This window comes from Telopea speciosissima, chromosome 4 (genome assembly GCF_018873765.1).
Source record: "Telopea speciosissima isolate NSW1024214 ecotype Mountain lineage chromosome 4, Tspe_v1, whole genome shotgun sequence".
Classification (NCBI taxonomy): Eukaryota; Viridiplantae; Streptophyta; class Magnoliopsida; order Proteales; family Proteaceae; genus Telopea; species Telopea speciosissima.
Window position 1 is genome coordinate 26,596,253 of NC_057919.1, and position 22,126 is coordinate 26,618,378.

A 22,126-nucleotide genomic window follows, 5' to 3' on the forward strand; every position below is an offset into this window, starting at 1 on the left:
TTCAAACAACACGTTTTGCCTTTTTTATAATGTCAACACTCAAAACAGTTGAGGCCTCCACCTCCATGACTCCATCACTCACTCACTACTGCGCACTTACTTAAACAACCACACAAGCCCCTCTTTCTCCGTTGCTTCTCTAACCCATCTGGCCAAAGATATCAAAACTATATATAGAATCCATGCCATCTTCTCTCCTCCACAACAGCCAAACAACAATCATCCACCTTCTCTCCTCCATTACATCCAAAGAACAATCTCAGCCTCTCTCTCTCTCTATCTCTCAAAATCTCCCCTTCTTTACTTCTCAAGCTCCCTAATATGGCCTCGTTTATTTCTGCATTGCTCTTCCAAGTCCTCTTGGTGGTTTCCCTCTTACATCTCTCCAATGCTGCGAGGAGACTCGCTGGATCGGTGGAGCAGCAGTCTATGCTCTTCCAATACCACAAGGGTCCTCTTCTCTCAGGCAAAATCTCTGTCAATCTAATCTGGTACGGCAATTTCAACCCTGCCCAACGCGCCATTGTTTCAGATTTCATCTCTTCCCTCTCATCCTCACAAGCTTCATTGAAGGCCCAACCCCAACCCTCTGTTCTCACATGGTGGAAGACCACAGACAAATACTACTACCTCAGCTCAAAGAACAAGAAGCCCTCTTCGCTCTCTCTCCAAATGGGTAGCCAGATCCTTGATGAGAAGTACTCATTAGGCAAATCCCTCACCAGGAAGCAAATCGTGCAGCTCGCAGCTAGAGGCGATCATAGAAAGGTCGTAAATGTAGTTCTAACCGCCACAGATGTCACCGTCGAGGGCTTCTGTATGGACACATGCGGAAGCCATGGTTCCCAAGGCAAGAAATCAAAGTTCGCTTACATCTGGGTTGGTAACTCTGAGACTCAGTGCCCAGGTCAATGTGCTTGGCCCTTCCACCAGCCCATCTATGGCCCTCAGAACCCACCATTGATTGCTCCAAACAATGATGTGGGCATGGATGGAATGGTTATCAATCTGGCTAGTCTCTTGGCTGCTACTGCTACCAACCCTTTTGGAAATGGTTTCTATCAAGGCCCGGCTGAGGCACCATTGGAGGCAGCTTCAGCTTGCCCTGGTATCTATGGGAAGGGGGCTTACCCTGGTTATGCAGGGGAGTTGTTGGTGGATTCAACTACTGGTGCTAGCTACAATGCCAACGGTGCAAATGGAAGGAAGTACCTTCTTCCAGCACTGTTTGATCCTACCACATCGTCATGCTCTACATTGATCTAAGAATCAAGGAGGAGAACCAGAAAGCTGTAAATAGATATCATACAAGGAAGTATAGTTTTTTTTTTTCCGGTAAGGTACAAGGAAGTATAGTTATAATTTGTAGATGTGAGAATCATTATATGTAATGTAATTCATTAATTCATTAATTCATTAATTAATTAATTTATTCATTCTATTACCCTAACTTTTTTATGATTAATTTACATTGTGATTAATATATACTGGCCACCTAAAAAGTTAGATGATTAAGAGGTTTGATGGAAATATGGCAATGGTGTTATCATTGTTGTTAACACTATCAGATCAACACACTCACATATTGGAGAACAATCAGCAGTGTCGAGGTGTCAGTGAAGTGACAATGATATGTACATGGGTGTATAGATATATCACTGGGGTTATAGAGTTATTTGGCAATACCAACAATATCAGTGAGGTTGCGAAGCAGTGATTTGATAGCAGGCATTGCATGGGAAATGTTATTGATGACGTGGCATGTGGTAGTTGAGGCAGTGTTAGAATGGTGCACAAATGTCAATTTGTAGAGATATACAGAGTGTACATAGGTCTTGGAAGTGATTGGAGAGATCAGACAACAAATTGGGAGAGTTGAAATGGTCAAGCAGTGATTTGGTAGTGATGTGACACTCTGGCAGTGATACAAAGATATCCAGGCTTATGTGGAAACATATCAAAGTGTTATATAGTCATCAGAAGCACGTGGTAGCATTGGGTGAAAGCCCCATTTAGTTTGAAGAGAGAAATCATAGTTTCACGGTGGTAGTATGTTTGGAGCTAATTTTGGAAGGTTTAAATGATAGAACTGGCGAGTGATCCACATAGAATCTATATTGGAGAACAATCAGCATGTCGAGGTGTTAGTGAAGTGACAATGATATGTACATGGGTGTATAGATATATCACTGGGGTTATAGAGTTATTTGGCAATACCAACAATATCAGTGAGGTTGCTAAGCAGTGATTTGATAGCAGGCATTGCATGGGAAATGTTATTGATGACGTGGCATGTGGTAGTTGAGGCAGTGTTAGAATGGTGCACAAATGTCAATTTGTAGAGATATACAGAGTGTACATAGGTCTTGGAAGTGATTGGAGAGATCAGACAACAAATTGGGAGAACTGAAATGGTCAAGCAGTGATTTGGTAGTGATGTGACACTCTGGCAGTGATACAAAGATATCTAGGCTTATGTGGAAACATATCAAAGTGTTATATAGTCATCAGAAGCACGTGGTAGCATTGGGTGAAAGCCCCATTTAGTTTGAAGAGAGAAATCATAGTTTCACACAGTGGTAGTATGTTTGGAGCTAATTTTGGAAGGTTTAAATGATAGAACTGGGCAGAGTGATCCACATAGAATCTATATTGGAGAACAATCAGCAGTGTCGAGGTGTTAGTGAAGTGACAATGATATGTACATGGGTGTATAGATATATCACTGGGGTTATAGAGTTATTTGGCAATACCAACAATATCAGTGAGGTTGCGAAGCAGTGATTTGATAGCAGGCATTGCATGGGAAATGTTATTGATGACGTGGCATGTGGTAGTTGAGGCAGTGTTAGAATGGTGCACAAATGTCAATTTGTAGAGATATACAGAGTGTACATAGGTCTTGGAAGTGATTGGAGAGATCAGACAACAAATTGGGAGAGTTGAAATGGTCAAGCAGTGATTTGGTAGTGATGTGACACTCTGGCAGTGATACAAAGATATCCAGGCTTATGTGGAAACATATCAAAGTGTTATATAGTCATCAGAAGCACGTGGTAGCATTGGGTGAAAGCCCCATTTAGTTTGAAGAGAGAAATCATAGTTTCACACAGTGGTAGTATGTTTGGAGCTAATTTTGGAAGGTTTAAATGATAGAACTGGGCAGAGTGATCCACATAGAATCTATAGTTCTTCAAGTCATCTGTCCAACTCAAATGGAATTGTGTCGTTTCAATACCGGACGAAGAAGTAATGTGTTTTTCGTATCATCACACGGAAACAGAGCAAATTGGGAGAGTTTTTGAAATTGGAGATGTATTTTGGAAGTTCTTCCTGAGATTACAATATGTGTTAAGGTCCTTATCATGAGCATGGTGGTGAAAACCACACTAAAAAATTCATTAAAATGAAGAAAATCCCTATGGTATAAGAGAGAGAATTAGAGAAAGCTCCCAAGAGCTTGAACCCAAGAATCCCCGAACGTTCTATGTTCTATTGTTGACTTCAAGTTTTCAAGAGAATATTTGATACTGTGCCTTCAAAGAATATACCAACGGTTTGAAGAAACCTCAAGATATAAAAGGAATAGAAGAAAAGAAAAGGAAAAATAAGAAAAAAAGGTTTCCCATGCATTAAACTCCATCAAGCCATCATTCAAGCTTATGGTTTGCCTCCATTGAGCTATGTGCATGATGTGTGAACTTTGAAGCCAACCTAGTAGGGTTTTTGCAAGACAAAGAGGAAGAGGGAGAAAGAAAAGAAAAGAAGAAAGAAAAAGAAGAAGAAGAAAAATGAAAAGGAAGAAGAGATGATTGCAAGATTATATTGGAGATGTCGATCATTGGCAATTCATAAAATTGTGGGATTACCCCGGTTAAATGTTATTGGTGAAGCCTGATCTCAGTCCAGAAAGGGCTGAGATATGGTGGACCAGGCATGCATTGACATTACTCAAAATCAGCGAAACCATGGCAATTTGCCGTCGTCTCCGAGAGTTGCAACAACAACAAAGAGAGAGAGAGATAAGGTAATTTGTGTTAGGTTAGGGTTGGGTGGGTGAATACCATAATTCAAATCTTACCATAGGATTTAAGCATGCCATGTATCGATAATCTAAGGGAGGAAATTGACAGAAATGAAACATATAAAAATCCGTAGAGATATGATAAACTAATGCCCTTGCATCTATTCTAAATTAGCTATAATATGGTATTTGAGTTTTTGTTTGTAGAGACAGAGGAGGGGTTCATGTGAGTATTATATAGTTGGAATGAAAGGGGTAAATTCATTTCTAATTACTTTACGGCGTGGGGTGAGCATTTTTTTTGTTTTGTTTTTTGGTCAAAAGAAGATAGATTCTATTAACTAGAGAAAGCCTGGGAGAAACTCCAGGCTGAAATTGGGGTTGGCGACAGCTGAACTTGAGAGAAGCAAAGGCAGTGTCTACAGTACTATAAAGTATCTGACTCTCAGTGCTGCAAAGAACCAAAGACGCGTTGTGGGGTGAAGGCTTAAATGCTTAATTATGATATACTTTGATGAGTTTTCTGAATCCAGATATGGGGAAGGTAGGTATCAAGATATGAATTAAAAAAAACAAAGAAGTACAGCCGTTGCAGCTTAATGATTGTCTTGCTTTCCTGCATTCTTTTTTTCCGGGGCAATGTTCTCTGCATCGCAGCGCGTATGGGGCAGACACATGGGATGGCTGGGGCAGTCATTTCAGCCATTCAGGGGGTGGGACTGTCATTTTATCCGTCCCATGTGTCTGGGTGGATGCAGCCTATGCCCCTTGTGCTGAGAACATTTTTCCTGCACCCAAACGGCCAAATCCACACGTTTCCTAAGACAATTAATCAACGGCCTAAATGGCTAACCTTAAAAAATGTACAAAAAAAAATGTGAATCTGCTAAGAGATAAGCAATGGGAGTTGATTCCGATTTCCGATCATGATTCCAAACTTTTAAACCTTGATAAAGTTACAATGGAGAGAAGCAACAAAGGAAGACAGTGCTTCACTCTATTGTGTGTAGGTGTTCAAAGATTAGAGTAAGTAGATGTTTCATTTAGGGTTTGAATTCTCAAAACCGATTTATGGGATCTGCAACATCGATTTGGATTCGGATTGAATTGAAATCAGGAAAGAATTAGACATAAATCAATTGGTAACAACCAAAACCCTAGAAAATGAAATCAAGAAGAAAAACATAAATTTAATTTGACATATCTTTGGTTTTTTAGAGCTTTTGATTTAACTATTGTAAATTTAGCTAGAAGAGGTAAGTTTCAATAATCTTCTACATTTTTAGTGATTTAAAAAAGGATAAGGGCAGGCATACCTCTCTCCTCACCCATGGAAAAGTCCCCCTGCCCCTCTCATCCCAACCCTCGTTGTTGAGCTACTAGCTCCAAGAAAGCTAGTGCTGTGCCTAACTTCCGCCCCTTAAAAAAATACTAGGAAGAAATGGCCAAAAGAGTGATCTTTGTGTATTCATGATCAATCCAAAATAAGGTTTTAAGAATATGAGAAAATCAGATCAGATCTCAATCAATCCAATTCGATAGATCGAAAAAACTCTTTGTTTTTTAGTCGTTCTTATCATTTTGATAGTTATAACAATTTTTTTTTTTTTTTATGCAATAAATTAAAATGTTGAAAATATAAACTTAATCAAGACTTTAACACATGATTAGATGATAACATAAAATATATGTGCATAAAATTTAAGTCCTAAAACATTTCTAAATGGCATAAAAGCCAAAATAAGAAAAAGATATAGATTGATTATCTAGGAAGTGCTTCTCAATTTTAATCATCACTTGTAACAAAATTGGATGATTTTTTAGTAGTAGTACTTTGAACAAAAGCATCAGATGTGTTTTTTTTTTATCTTTTGGAAATACAGTTTAACTAGGCCATATCGTCCTTCACTCGTAAAATTCAACCTAAAGGCTGGCTGGCTGATCTTCCAACACCTGGAGGAGTTGGAAATGAGCTTTCAGTCAGCACAGAAAAGGATCATGAGTTGGTTGGTTACTTCCTCCGCTAATAAATAAAGCAAGGGAATCCAGCTTCCTAGTTCCGCGTTTCATTCACTTGTCTCTCTTTCTCTCACTCTTAAGCTGGAGCTGGGCTGTAATAAAGCAAGGGAAAATGGGGGAAAACCCCTCTTTTACCTATAATAAAATGTTCAAACAACACGTTTTGCTTTTTAATAATGTCATCACTCTAACAGTTGAGGCCACCCCCTCTCCGTCACGTACTGCTACACACTTAAACAAACACAAAAGCCCATCTTTCTCCGTTGCTTCTCCCAACCCATTTGGCCAAAGATATCAGAACTATATATATAAAGAACCCATACCATCTTTTCTCCACAACAGCCAAACGACAATCTCCACCTTCTCTCCTCCATTACATCTAAAGATCAATCTCAGCCTATCTTTCTCTCCCGCAGAGAACTCTGTCTCTACTTCTCAAATCCTCCCCTTCTTTACTCCTCAAGTTCACTAATATGGCCTCTTTTGTTTCTACATTGCTTTACCAAGTCCTCTTGGTGGTTTCCCTCTTACATCTCTCCAATGCTGCAAGAAGACTCTCTGGATCGGTGGAGCGGCAGTCTATGCTCTTCCAATACCACAAGGGTCCTCTTCTCTCAGGCAAAATCTCTGTCAATCTAATCTGGTACGGCAATTTCAACCCTGCCCAACGCGCCATTATCTCTGATTTCGTCTCTTCCCTCTCATCCTCACCAGCCTCATTGAAGACCGAACCCCAATCCTCTGTTCTCAGATGGTGGAAGACCACAGACAAGTACTACCACCTCAGCTCCAAGAACAAGAAGACCTACTCTTCTCTTTCTCTCCAAATGGGTAGGCAAATCCTTGACGAGAAATACTCATTGGGCAAATCCCTCACCAGGAAGCAAATCGTGCAGCTCGCAGGTAGAGGCGACCATAGAAATGCCGTTAATGTAGTTCTTACCGCCGCAGATGTCAACGTCGAGGGCTTCTGTATAGACACATGCGGAAGCCATGGTTCCCAAGGCAAGAAATCAAAGTTCGCTTACATCTGGGTAGGTAACTCTGAGACTCAGTGCCCAGGTCAATGTGCTTGGCCCTTCCACCAGCCCATCTATGGCCCTCAGAACCCACCATTGATTGCTCCAAACAATGACGTGGGCATGGATGGAATGGTTATCAATCTGGCTAGTCTGTTGGCTGCTACTGCTACCAACCCTTTTGGAAATGGTTTCTATCAAGGCCCAGCTGAGGCACCATTGGAGGCAGCTTCAGCTTGCCCTGGTATCTATGGGAAGGGGGCTTACCCTGGTTATGCAGGGGAGTTGTTGGTGGATTCAACTACTGGTGCTAGCTACAATGCCAACGGTGCAAATGGAAGGAAGTACCTTCTTCCAGCATTGTTTGATCCTTCCACATCTTCATGCTCTACATTGATCTAAGAATTGTTAGGGAGGAGAACCAGAAAGTTGTCTATACATACCGTTATATGTGATGTAAAACATTAATTCATTAATTAATTTATTTATTCATTCTATTATTTTCTTTATAAACAGAGTCTTTTTTGATAACCTTGATTAATTTGGAAAAACAGGTAAACCTCACTCTCCTCTATTCATCTTTCAAATTTTAAGCTCTTACCATAGGGTAAACATTGAAAATTTGTTGAAAAATTAAGAAGGAATGTGATAGTACACGTTTAACGACTGAAAAATTAAGAAGGAATGTGATAGTACACGTTTAACGACTGAAAATACAAGTAGATCAATTGTGCAATATGAGGTGAACCATTTGAGTTTAGACAGACACGCTGATCCTAACTTTTTGGTGATTAATTTTGATTGTGGTAAGTTTATACTGGTCACCCAAAGAGGTAGATGATTAAGAGGTAGAAATTGTTTTATTTTGGACTAATATGTCAATTTGGAGGGTTTTTTTTTTTTTTTTTTTGGTAGAAATAGTTTATTAAGATTGATGTGAAAAGCATATGATTTTGGAATTCATGGAATGGATTGAGGCCAAGTAGTTCTATACATCACAGATGGTCCTTCCATGGCAAAAGAATCAGTTAAGTTGTTTGTTTACCTTTCTTGTAACGAAACGAAAAACACATGACTATAAATACGACGTCAAAATGTTTGATATCTTGAGAATGGGAACAACCGAACTAGGTGGATTGTCTCGCACAACAGTGAGAAAGCTGATAAAATCTCTGTTATCCGATTCAATGATAAGATGATCCAAACAATCATTGATGGCTTGAAGTAGGGCTCTCCGAATAGCCATGGCTTCACCAATCAGAACCGACCCAAAAGTTTCTGATTAAGAAGCAGCTAGAAGTAGACGCCCAAAATGATCACAGAAACTAATCCCAATCCACCGATTAGACTATCTGGCAACAGTGAAGCATCACAATTTACTTTCAGAGACCCATCTGGAGGCTAAGTCCAATATATGGGTGGTGTAAGAGATGAGAATGGATTTGAATTCACCCACATATCATTCTGATATTGGGTCTTTGTATTTATAATGTATATGATCTTTACATAAAGAATTTTAGAATTTGAAAATAAAAAAGAAGTTCAAGTTTGAGTTTATCTAAAACTATTCTACAGAACTTATACAGGAGAGATAATAGGAACAAAATAAAAAAAAAAATAGATCACGGCTAGAGACGTGTAGGAGTTGCTTGGATCAGGTCAACTCATATTGTGGTTGCTGAAATTCAAACTTAAATTTGAATTTGATAACGTATCCTTAATAGGTGGCTTCTGAAGGAGAAGACAATGTAATCCAGGGTTAGACTGAAATGGAATCCGAGTAGCATTGGTGAACTCGGTGGCTGCCTTTTCATCACATTGATTACCATCGCCTGGAGTCCAAAACTTGCCTTCAAGAATGAGATCATTTCGAGCACGCCACAGATACCATGCAATGAAACAACAGAGGGTTAAAGTTTCATTCTTTAGTTTAGATCCTTGAACCCCTAGTGAATCCAGATAACTAAAGATGGTACCCCTAGTTTAGCAGTGATAGAAGAGAGACTGTTCCCATATGAATTTGGAGTTTGTGATAGACTAACATATATGGAGGCGTAATTTTCATTTTTAGGATTCTTTTGGAGTATTGAATCAATCGATACCACCTAATGTGTAAACGATGTAATGGTTGAATAAACAAAGGATAAATGATTTTGGGAGAGGGTTTCTTGAGAGGTAGGATTCCCCTACACCAGCGCAGGACCAATGGGGGCATGCGTGAAAGCATCAATAGGGGTGGGTTTCCACCTTTCATGGGTGTGGGGCAATCATTTCATGCACCTCTGTCTCTGGGTGCAGGGACTATGTTGCCTTTCAGGGTTCTTTTTTACAATGATATTCGATATTGAATTGATTTGGACTTTTAGAATAGCAATAGTTAATAATTATTATATTAAAGTTGAATGTAAATTTAATGGTCTCAAAAGATGCTGTTGTGTATATAATAAGGTGCATACATGTATATGGTTTCAAGTTTCATTGAATTATATATAATAACAAATAACCTATAAAAAAAAATAATAGTAAAGGAATCAATAATAAGGCAATCAAGGAACCACCTCCTTAACCCCCCCCCCCCCAAAAAAAAAAAGAAAGAAGAAGGAACCACCTCCAATAATTTACTGAATATATTTTTATGTTTTCTACCAAGAAAAATATGTTTTTATATTTAGAGATATCCATAATCAAAATCTCAGGCAATGTTTGGTACTCATTTCCATTCTAAGAAAGCATATTCAAGTGCATTTTTAATTGATAATAAGAACATTGCTTGGATACATGTTTTTATTAATATGCATTAATGATTGTAATTGGAATGCTTACATTTCTTTTCAACATTTCATTTTTGTTTTTTTGTTTTTTTTTTTTGGGGAAGTGCTAACATACTTTTTGAAGATCTTGGATCGGGCCAAAGACGTTTGTTTTCGGTCTTTTGAAAATGCTACTTTAATAGGATGGTTTAGATCTCTTGTACAGTTTACTAGTCGTACTAAAGTCCCATGTCTATTGGAACACTGTAATCAGTTGCCTTCTTTTTAATTATATTAATCACTATTTTCATAAAAAGAAAAAAAAAAAACACGTGAGAAGTGCATAGTTGACAAGGTACATAACTCCCTCAACCATGGAGTGGAATTAAGTTATACTGTCATACACATCATAGATAACATCTTCCTAGCTAGGGAATTAGCTAACTTGTTGATTTCCATAAAAATATATTGGAAATTAAATGAAAGAAATAAGTAGGTAAATATAAGATGTCTCCAATCACAAACTGCACAGATAAAAGAATATTTGAGGAAGTGTGACAGATGTATGAATAGAGTTCTTACAGTCCATCTCCACCATAAGCCTCCTCTTTACACAATCCTCTAGAGCCTCCAACAAACTACTTCGAGCCGCCATTGCCTCACCCAGAAGCATAGAATAAAACTTGTTAGTTCAGACTTTGCAATACATAGCTGTTCAAGGTGATATATGATCAAAATCACTAATCCTCCTCATTGATGATCACTACTCCAAGATGCATCGATATTGAATTTCCGCATTGGAAAGTGAAGAAGAATCCAAACCTAGCCATTATTTGAAGAGGCACTGGAGTTGGCATTCATATTTATAGATCTAAATACAGGATGACCCTGAGCCTGAAAGAGCTCTAAACGAGCCTTTTGAGCAGTTTCTATAACCACCATAGGAGACCAGCACTTTCCATAAACCCCGCTCTCCATAGATACTGTACAGTACCACAACAGCCCACGGTCTTCCATCCTCGCTTTTTTTCAAACTGGTCGAAAGGAGACCTGCTCTGTACCCAAGATTGGATAGAAATATCACCTGAATTTCTCACATTGTATGATAACGAGCTGTCAGACCATACTGCCTGAGCAAAAGGATATGATACAAGATATGAAATGGAGTCTCCACTGTGCTGCCGCATCACAAGTATGAAACATCAATTGGAATTTGTCATTGTGGCAACCCCTCTCTTGAAGCCAAACCTGATGTGCATGCTCGCCAAAGCAAATTTCTTACTTTAGGTAAAGTATGACACTTCCAAATTCTCTTCCACACTGATGATGAAGACCATGCCACACAATAATATCAATACCAGCTCGATATCATGAACTTCTTTTGTTTCTTTACCATCAAATATGATAGATCACAGACAAAGAAAACCAACTTACCAATAGTGTCTTATAGAATATTACTATTAAATATGTCCGAGATCCACTTCTATTCTTTGTCAAAGAGAAGGATAACTCTAGGGACAAGCCATAATTTCCTAAGAATACTATCCCAAACAGATTTGGAAAAATGACTTTTGGAAAAAGGACTTGAAAAGAATAAATGACCATCGCCTTCCTTAAAACAAAGACAACAATTTGGAATTGACAAATTCCTTTGGAAAAAAAGAATTTGAGTGGAAGAGAATTAATCTTAGTTCTCCAAATAGTGAAGGAATGTTTTGGGATTAACAATCATCTGTTTAATTTTATTATTTTTAATCTTTACTCTTACTACTTGTTCATCATATCTTTTTGCTTCATACACTAAAGGACATTCTTTTTAGAAACAATTGGTTCATCCAAAAGGTTAAGATCATCCAATCAAAACCGATTTTTGGTCCCAACAGTTCATTGAATGGGTCTAGAGTAGAGAAAAAAAAGTCTATAACTACTAATCACCCTTTATTTTAAATAGAGCAAGGTGACAACATGCTAGCAAACTCATTATTCATCGATCTCATCAGCAAAGACTCTGTTTTTCTGAGAATTATAGAATAAATTAATTAATAATGAATGAATGAATAAATGAATGAATTACATCACATATCAGGTTTTTATCACTACTTCCGGTATGAAATCTATATACAACTTTATGTTTCTCCTTCCCAATTCTTAGACCAGTGCAGAGCATGAAGATGTGGAAGGATCAAACAGGGCAGGAAGCAGGTACTTCCTTCCATTTGCACCATTGGCATTGTAGCTAGCACCAGTAGTTGAATCCACCAACAGCTCCCCTGCATAACCAGGGTAAGCCCCCTTCCCATAGATACCAGGGCAAGCTGAAGCTGCTTCCAATGGTGCCTCAGCAGAGCCTTGATAGAAACCATTTCCAAAAGGGTTGGTAGCAGTTGCAGCCAAGAGACTAGCCAGATTAATAACCATTCCATCCATGCCCACATCATTGTTTGGGGCAATCAATGGTGGGTTCTGAGGTCCATAGATGGGCTGGTGGAAGGGCCAAGCACATTGACCTGGGCACTGAGTGTCCGAGTTACCAACCCAGATGTAAGCGAACTTCGATTTCTTGCCTTGGGAACCATGGCTTCCGCATGTGTCCATACAGAAACCCTTGACGGTGACATCTGCGGCGGTCAGAACTACATTAACGGCATTTCTATGATCGCCTCTAGCTGCGAGCTGCACGATTTGGTTCCTGGTAAGGGACTTGCCCAATGAGTAGTTCTCGTCAAGGATTTGGTTACCCATTTGGAGAGAGAGCGAAGAGGGTTTCTTGTTCTTGGAACTGAGCTGGTAGTACTTGTCAGTGGTCTTCCACCATGTGAGAACAGAGGGTTGGGATTGGGTTTTCAATGAAGCTTGTGAGGATGAGAGGGAAGAGATGAAATCCGAGATAATGGCGCGTTGGGTAGGGTTGAAATTGCCGTACCAGATGAGATTGACGGATATTTTTCCTGAGAGAAGGGGACCCTTGTGGTATTGTAAGAGCATAGACTGCTCCTCCACCAATCCACTGAGTCTCCTCCCAGCATTGGAGAGATGTAAGAGGGAAACCACTAAGAGAACTTGGAAGAGTAATGTAGAAACAAAAGAGGCCAAATTAGGGAACTTCGGAATTAAAGTGAAGAAAAGGAACTTGAGAAGAGCTCTGCAAGGTAGAGAGGCTGAGATTTCTTTTCAGTTCTTGTGGATCAAAGGAGGAGAGATGGGAGGTTTATAATAGTGTTGAGGAAGGAGATCTTTAATTGTTTGACAAAATGGGTCAATGAAGCTACGGAGAAGGAGGGATTTGTTCATTTGTATATATTTTAGTGTATGGTAGAGCTGTAGTGATTGATGAGGTGGGCCTTAACTCATTAACACTTCTTTCAAACGCGTTGTTTTGAAAGCAGAGTTATGACTTTATAGGGTTGGTTCGGTGGTTCACAGGATGTAGTCAAGGTGTGAGAGTAGGAGGAAGTCACCAAGTAAGTGGCCAACTGTCCCCACACATGTCTCTTGAAACATTAGAGTAAATATATAAAAAAAAAAAAAGAGTAAGTATAAAAAAATGGTCACTGGTCTCTCAGTCTCTTCCAGGCTCCAGCTTATCTACAACTACAAGGGTTTAAATGATCAAGAAGTACGTAATGGTCAATGATCCATAATTCCATATGGCCAGCCATGTGCATCTAGGGATGTAAATGGATTGGATTCGGTTCGGAGAGTGTTATATCCGCATCCGCATCCGATTAACTTTCGGATGAATTCGGACAGTGCTAAATGGATATGGACATGAATATGGATCGGATATTTTATCCATTTACATGTAATATAGCTTTTCGAATAGTTATAGCCTATTCGTATCTACATCCGTTTAGTTTTCAGATGGATTCGAATAGTACTAAACGAATACGAACACGACTATGAAAACAGATTTCAATTATTCATTTACACCCCTATGTGCATCCACCTCTTTGTGAGTTTTGAGTAAAGCACCGAAAGGTAGGCTTAGAAGAAAGTAAAGATACCGAAAATATGAATGGCCTCCTTATTTGAGGTGGAAAGGTTGCGTTCTGTCTGGAAACGTACGGACTATCTCTCTAATACAAATTTGGTACAATTTCGGTATGTGAAAATAGAATCTCTCTTGGTACGGTATGGTACGATATTGATTTTTAAGACAAAATCGTCGATATGTATCGATACCGTACCAAATTCTCTATAACACACTGAACTTGTACCGAATCGAGGCTAAAGTATATAGCCAAAGTAACAACTTGCAAAATCAAAACCCTAAGTTTTATTCTTAATTTTGTTTCGAAACATGAAAGATATACTTTTTAAATTTCCATTGAAATTCTTGTTAATCCTTATCTTTTCTTATATCTCAATCTAGAAATCTTTCAATTAGTGACCATTCTTCTCGCTATTGATATCCAATAAGAAGAACTTGGTTCAAACTCCTGAATCATTTTTTTTTTTTTTTTTGTTTTTTTGTTTTTTTTTTTGTTTTTGTGAAAAGCAATTGTATTGCAGAGGAGGGCAAGTGGAGCTCAATGCATCCTGATTGCAAGCATTACTTGCCACAAACAGATCCATCCTAGCTAGAGAGTGAGCAACAACATTCACTTCTCTAGAGATACAAACAAAAGAAACAGAAGGGAATTGGGGGCCAAACCACCGGATGTCCTTCAAAATACCATCAATGGTGTTAGGTGGGCTCGTCCTTGGGTAGCTCAGCAAGGAAATGAGTGTCGCATTGTCTAACTCGATAATCAAACAAACTCCTGAATCTATGGCATCAGTTCTGAGTAGGTATAAATTAGAACCACATGAGGCAAGTGTTCATGCTTTTTCGTTTTCCATTCTTCTCTATTGTATCATCTTCTTCATCATCCTAGGTTGTGGGTGAAAGTGGGATGTTGGAATGGCTCAATCAAATCAATGCTCCTAAGAATTAATGGATTGTTTGATTTGATTGAGCCGTGCCAACATCATGTTTTTTATACCGAATAAAAACCTTTTTAAAATCGGATACAAACGTTTTTTGAAATTGAATGCAAACCATACTGAGTCGGTACAATATCGTTATTATTAGAAATACAGTTTGCATCCGGTACGATATGGTTTCGGTATCTACTTTCTATCTTTTGTACCATACCGAATCCCGATATCATACTGACTATCACCCTTAGGCTTAACACACTTGAGCAAGGGAGGAGAGTCCGGGTTTTAAAAGGGTTGATAGGAAAGAAGATGAGGATAGTGCTATAACTCTACACGAGAAGATTGTGAAGCTTCAAGAGTGTTTGGATGACATGACACAAAATTAGAAATTTCTTCTAGAGTTAAGACTCTTGCCATATCCTTGGCCTTTTGCTATGTAATAAGGACCAAATATTAATTAAAAAAGGCATTTTAATTTTTTTCTTTATATATATATATGTATATTATTTTTTTTTTGACATAATTTTTGGGAAAATGTTTTCTATCCAAGAACGTAGCCTACGCCACTGCCCATGAGTCTATATCTCTCCTCCTCCTATGAAATGACATCTTTATCTATATTGGGGGAGAAGAGAGATAGACACAGGGAGCACTGGCATAGGCCACACTCTTGGCCAGAAAGCATCATCTCAAGTAGGATTCTTTTATAGAATCCACCAATCACACTCCATCTACCTTAGGAGAGCTAAGCAAACTCAAACAAAATTATCTCCAAAAAAAAAGACAAATTAGGAAGAGACTTTGATATGAGCATGGGTCCTCACTTAAAGAAAAGGTGCTGGGACAATGTATTTTACATTAGGACCAAGTTTCCCTTCAGCCATGGTGAATGGGAATCCATTCACTGGGTGATGGAGGGAAACTTAGTCTTTACATTATGTTTTGGAGATTGTCTTCCTTCGGCGACGGTATCCCTTGACCGAGGCATTTAGATGGTTTGTAGAGGCTATTATGGAAAAGTACAGGGGTATTATCAACCTTGTACAATAAGAAATGATGTAGAGAAGATTTATGAAGAATTTTTGGATCGGTTGGATTGGCTGAAGTCCACTCAATTAGGTCGAAAGTGCTAATTTGTCAGCACAACTTCCAAGGGCCTTAATTTTTTACTCGAGTAGAGTTATGGGAGTCATAACACTAATATCCAAACGGCAACCAATTCTTTATAGCTTAGTTAAGTAATGGGATTCATTGGACTATAGATTTGGGGTCAAATTCGCACGTTTAAGGGGTGATCCAGGCCTCCAAAGTTTTGTGTGTGATTTAGGGATACTAGTTTCCTATTTTATTTTTCTACTTTTTTTTGTTTCATGTTTTATTTCGATTTTCTTTTCTTTGTAATCTGATCTTCTTTTATAAAGGTCATTTAGGACAAAATAAAGGTATCTTGAAGTGTATGAATCAAACTGGTTTTATTTGCTCTTCTTCCCCATTAGAATTAGGATTTTCTTTACCTTGTGGATTTGAGGGTCATTAGCACTAGAATGAAATATATCCCGCATACTTCCTACTGGGTCGGGGCAAACATTTATGACTCTATATGGGTGTACTTTTCCTACATCCATGGTGAAGGAAAACTTTCTCCTTATGTTTTAATGATCACTAAAATGTGTTTGAGTAATGAAAAAGTTTGTGTATGAGTGGTGAAAAAGCAATTTTTTGGAGGTATTTCCTCATGCATCAAAGATGCGGAAAAAATCAAGCCAAGCAAGCAGAAGCAAATCAAGCAATTCACCGATCAATCGCAAAGTGATATATCACGAGGACATTTATTGAGGCTTGCATCCTTAAAAGTGTTCCATAAACTCAGAGAACAAAAGAAGTATGAAATGTTAGAAGCATTCAATGGAAGATCAAGCTTCAAGAAAACACTTCATAAATTGAAATGCCTAGGAAACAAGAATGGTGTTGTCATTGTTGTCAGCACTGTCAGAATCAACACACTCACATATTGGCAGTACAGTGCTTAGTACAATCAAAAGTGTTGAGGTGTTAGTGAAGTGACAATGATATGTACATGGGTGTATAAATATATCACAAGGGTTATAGAGTTATTTGGCAATACTAACAATGTTAGTGAGGTTGAAAAGCAGTGAAATGACAACAGGCACTGCATGGCAAAAGTTATTGATGATGTGGCATGTGGTAGTTGGGGCGGTGCTGGAAATGGTGCTCAAGTGTCAATTTGTAGAGATATATAGAGTGTACATAGGTCTTGAAAGTGATTGGAGAGATCAGACAACAAGTTGGGAGAGCTGAAATGGTCAAGTAGTGATTTGATAGTGATGTGACACTTTGATAGTGATACAGAGAGGCTTACATGGAAACATATGACACTTTAACAATTATACAGAGAGGCTTATATGGAAACATATCACAGTGTTATATAGTCATCGAAAGCATGTGGTAGCATTGGGTGAAAGCTCCACGTAGTTTGAATCGAGAAATCATAGGTTCACGCAGTGGGAGCATGTTTGTAGCTAATTATGGAAGGTTTAAATGATAGATCTGGGCAAAGTCATCCACATAGAACTTGTAGTTCTTCCAGTCTTCTGTCATCTCAAATGGAAGTGCATCATTTCATTATCGGACGAAGATGTAATGTGTTTTTCGTATCATTGCACAGAAACTGAGCAAATTGGGAGAGTTTTGAAATTGGAGATGCATTCTTGAAGTTTTCCTGCGATTACAATATGTGAGTTAAGGTCCTTATCACGAGCTTGGTGGTGAAAACCACACTCAAAAATTCATTACAATGAAGAAAATCCATATAGAAGAAGAGAAAGAATTAGAGAAAGCTCCCAAGAGCTTGAACCCAAGAATCCTTGAATCTTCTATGTTTTATTGTTGACTTCAAGTTTTCAAGGGAAACTCTATTTGATATTGTGCCTTCAAAGAATACATCAAGGGTTTGAAGAAAGCTCAAGATATAGAAGGAATAGAAGAAAAGAAAAAGAAGAAGAAGAAAAACGGTTTCCCATGCATGAAACTCCATCAAGTCATCATATAGAAGGAATAGAAGAAAAGAAAAGGAAGAAGAAGAAAAACGGTTTCCCATGCATGAAACTCCATCAAGTCATCATTTAAGCTTACGGTTTGCCTCTATTGAACTATGTGCATGATGTGTGAGCTTTGAAGCAAACCTAGGAGGGTTTTTGCAAGAAAAAGAGGAAGAGGAAGGGAAAAAAAAAATAGAAACGAAGAAAGGAAAAGAGGAAGAAGAAAATAGAAGAGGAAGGAAGAAGAGAGGATTGCAAGATTGTGTTGGATACGTCTATCACCGGCAATTCTAAAAAGGGAAATTATCAGCGCCACCCCCTCACGTTTGCCTATATTTTAAGGCACACCCACTAACTACCATAATATCAATGATTACCCATTTTTGAACGGTGTTAACCAATAAAATTATTTTGACCAAAATACCCCTCTCACTAAAACATTAAAAAAACCTAGTCGAAATCATTTCTTAAACGCACACTGTACTCCCCTAAGAAAAAGAAGAAGAAACCCTCTCTTCCTTCACTTCCCAAGCCCCCTAAACAACGCCGCCAAGACAAGTGTCGCCGGAAACAATCACCACAACACCATTAACAACGATAGCGACGGCGACGGCCACGAAGAAAAACATTGTTTTTCTAGTGAAAACCAGTACCCAGCCATTTCTTCCACCCTGAAGTTGTGGCAAACTTCAAATATTGGCAATGGGGGTCGGTCCTCTTTGATCCGGGTATGCACTTGCAATGCAGGTCGGAGGCAGAAGATTGACGAAGGTCTGTCACGGGAAGAATGGTACGATGAACAAAATCAAAAACAGGGGTGGAAATTCATATTACAAACCGACACAATCAAATAAAATTAAACAAAAACCATAGGAATAGCAACGGCAGAAACGTTGAGGTTCAATCGTGGTTATCCAATGTAGGTGGAGCAGCAACAATGAAGAAGTCAGAGGGTTTCCCTGAGCTCCCCAGGTTGGTACCGTGATGAAGAATTAATGTTACCCCTCTCACGGTCGTCAAAATCGAATGGTTCGAATCAGTTCTTCCCTAGGATGAACTAAGCTGCCGTGGATCCTGAAATTATTTTCATCGATTGTACCATGGCTGCTTCAGGGATGATGACCGTGGCTATTTCTTCCTACAGTTGGGGTCACAAGGATACATCGAAGGTGAGGAAATCGAATAGAAGATAGATAGGGGGGGGGAAGAATGGGTTATAGGTTCATATGGTCACAAAAACACCACGGTAATGGTGTAATAGCTGGAAAATATAGAAGAGAATAGAAAAGGAAGAATGGAAATGCGATTTTAGCAACAGTAGAATATAAATGGTAGGTTAGTAATGGGTTCAATCATAATGGGTAGGGGTTTTGATCGGTGGGTTTTGGAAGACCAGTGGAGGATGAGAGAAATAAGTTTTTGGTTGGGAGAAAAATAGAGAAGAAAATGTTTGGTCAATGGATTAGAAGGTGGAGATGGTGGGGCGACTAGGTTAGGTTTTCTTTTGGAAAGGCAGAAGGTAGAGGTGGAATGGTTCAGTGATGATGAAATAAGAGTTTCAGTATGAAAATCGGAAAAATGAAAGAGGGTAGAGATGAAGACGATAGGTTGCAGTGGATGTTCTCCAATGTTGTTTGCTGAATGTGAGGAAGAAGAAGGGTTTGTGGGGGTTTTAATCGAAAGGGTAGATTAGGTACTTCGCCCAGTAAGAAGGGTAGAATTGTCTTTAAAAAAATATTATATAGCTGACATCACCACTCAACACCTCTTAACTAACGATAGGGGGTCTGTGTGGAATTAGTTTGGTAAAGCAGGGGGTGGCGCTGATAATATGGTAGTTAGTGGGTGTGCCTTAAAATATAGGCAAATGTCAGCGGGTGATGCTGATAATTTCCCTTCTAAAAATTGTGGGATTACTCTGGTTATGGTAATCCACTATTGCATTTCCTTATTTAGTTGTATTTTACATGTAGGCCAGGTGTTCGTAAAAATACCCGTATAAATTGAAATGTATATAATAAGATGCATACACTTATTAGATTAATGTTGAATACAAAATTAATGGTTTCAAAACTCGCTTCCATGTATATAATAAGATGCATACACTTCTATGGGTTTCAAACTTCATGAATTCTTTGCGCCCCCCCCCCCCCCAAAAAAAAAAATTCATGAATTATGGAAAAAGGCTGGCACACTGTAGATGTATCGTAAGCTAATGCCATTGTGTCTACTCCTAAATTAGCTATAATATGGTCCTAAATTAGCTGTAATATGGTCTTTGAGTTCTTGTTTATAGAGACAGAGGAGGGGTTCATGTGAGAATTATATAGTTACAATAAAAGGACTAGATTCATTTTTTATTGCTTTACAGCGTGGGGTGAGTATTTGTATTTTTTTTTTTAAAGAGAAGATAGATTTTATTAACTAGAGAAAGCTTGGGAGAAACTCACAGATCCTCTACGGCGCAGATGCCCGTAGCGGCTTGTGCGACGCAGACTAGGCTATGCACACAATGACCGGCATACCCCCGCTTGGTCAAAGCGTTTGGACAAGGATAAGGCGGTCTTTGCCCACACGATTCAGTCTGCATCTCTCAGGCCGCTACAGACAGCGCACCGTAGATGATCTGGATCCTGGCTGAAATTGGGGTAGGCAATAGTTGGACTAAAGAGAAGCAAAGGCAGTGCCTACTGTATTATATAAATTAATTTACTGTCAATGCTGCAAAGAACCAAAAGACGCGTTGTGAAGTAAAAAGGCTCATGATATTCTTTGATGGGTTTTCTGAATTAAGTTGTGGGGACGGTAGGTATCAACATAAATAAATAAAAAAAGAGAAAATTACTTGGGCAGCCCCGGTACTATGGCCATTTTGCTTATGATTACCAACGTTTGAAATAATTGCTTGACGACCCCCTGAAACCTCACGGTGTTAGTCTACTATTAGTGTTTAAATGAAAATGCCTATTTTACCCTTATTACCTATTCAATAGAATACAGTAAAATTAAAATTACCAAATTACCCTTCTTTCTTCTTCTTCTTGCAGAGAACTCAGAATAAACAACTCCCCCCATTTGAAGCAAGAATCTGTTAAAATAGTCAAATAGTTAAAGATGGAGCGAGGCAATGGGGGTTTACATGATGTCTGAACCGACTACAATGGTGTATTCGTCGTTCGTCGGTGACCGGACTGTGGTGGATTCGTCAATCCGTGGTCAAACTAGAGCTTTAGAAAGAAGAGGAGAGGAGAGAGTAGGAAACAGAGGGGACTGATTTACAACTATGGTGGATTTGGAGATTTTGATTTCAGTATCTCATTAGATTTCTATTTTGAATTGGGAGAGGGGAGGTAGAGGTCGAGGGGCACAGGTGCAAGAGGCAGAGGTCTGAGGGTTCACAGTGCAGAGCAATAGGGGGTTTGAGTGAGCTTTCCGGCCAGGGTGCTCATAGCAGGGAGGGAGCACAGTAGGTGGCGGGGAGGGGGTGCTACCGGGAGTGGGGGAGATAGAGTGGAGGGGAGGGAGAAAGCGTGGACCCCCTAATCGCCGACTATGGATCACACTTTTAAAGAGTAAAGAAATCCATTTTAATCCATCTAGGACATCTTATTCCCTACCACCGACTTTGTAAGACTGTAACCATATAAAACCCCAAGCATTCATTAGATGTCGAAGCTACGTACAGCAAAATCAGATGGTGTACTTCACGAAAGATTGATATCAACAATTCAACATTCTCCGATCCACAGTAGATGAACGATTCAAAATTGCATCAAGGAAGAAAAATAAATTTCCTACTAAAATACCTGAAAACAATCGAAGTACAAGGAATCGAATCGTATAAATCTCAAAGTAAAAAAAGAAAATCCGTTAGTCTCCGAGTAGTTTAGATGGAATAGTAGAAAATAGATTCAGAGACGTACGAGATCTTCAAATCGTTTATCGGTAGAACGATCTAAGCATGAATGCGAGGAAAGAGACAAGGAAAGCAGCGGCGATCGATGCGGAGACGACACCGAGTTCAGCACCAGAAGTAGGACTTAGAGCTGGAGCATCAGCAGCGATAGCATCTCCAATGAAGGAGAAGACGGCGAGGATGACCGCCATAAGAGCCATGAATGAAGCTTTTCTCTTTGATTCCGATTCGACCTTTCGGGCTTAATCTTCAAAGATGCCCTAATGGTTTTTGAAACTTTTTTTTTTGGTTGCAGGAGGAAGAAGAAGAAGAAGAAGAAGAAAGAGAAGGGGGGCAAATGTGTCACTTCACTACACCTTAAGGGTAGTTTAGGCATTTACAAAATATTTAACCCATGATAATGGTGACTGACTAAC

The 22,126-nt window shown here is 39.0% G+C and overlaps 3 protein-coding genes across 3 annotated transcripts; 2 read left to right on the forward strand and 1 right to left on the reverse strand.

Moving 5' to 3' along the window:
* The first annotated feature begins 243 nt into the window (after positions 1 to 243).
* Positions 244 to 1,332, forward strand: LOC122659773 (protein EXORDIUM-like). Its single transcript, XM_043854906.1, has one exon. It carries the CDS (start codon positions 322 to 324, stop codon positions 1,264 to 1,266), a length of 945 nt encoding a protein of 314 aa, XP_043710841.1. The 5' UTR covers positions 244 to 321; the 3' UTR covers positions 1,267 to 1,332.
* Positions 1,333 to 6,492: 5,160 nt separating this feature from the next.
* Positions 6,493 to 7,492, forward strand: LOC122659769 (protein PHOSPHATE-INDUCED 1-like). Its single transcript, XM_043854903.1, has one exon. It carries the CDS (start codon positions 6,517 to 6,519, stop codon positions 7,462 to 7,464), a length of 948 nt encoding a protein of 315 aa, XP_043710838.1. The 5' UTR covers positions 6,493 to 6,516; the 3' UTR covers positions 7,465 to 7,492.
* A 4,423-nt stretch (positions 7,493 to 11,915) lies between these two features.
* Positions 11,916 to 21,910, reverse strand: LOC122659128 (protein PHOSPHATE-INDUCED 1-like). The gene is made up of 2 exons (XM_043854275.1): positions 21,747 to 21,910; positions 11,916 to 12,954 (listed from the first exon to the last, which is right to left on the reverse strand). Exons 1-2 carry the CDS (start codon positions 21,908 to 21,910, stop codon positions 11,961 to 11,963), a joined length of 1,158 nt encoding a protein of 385 aa, XP_043710210.1. The 3' UTR covers positions 11,916 to 11,960.
* Between the last annotated feature and the right edge of the window lie 216 nt (positions 21,911 to 22,126).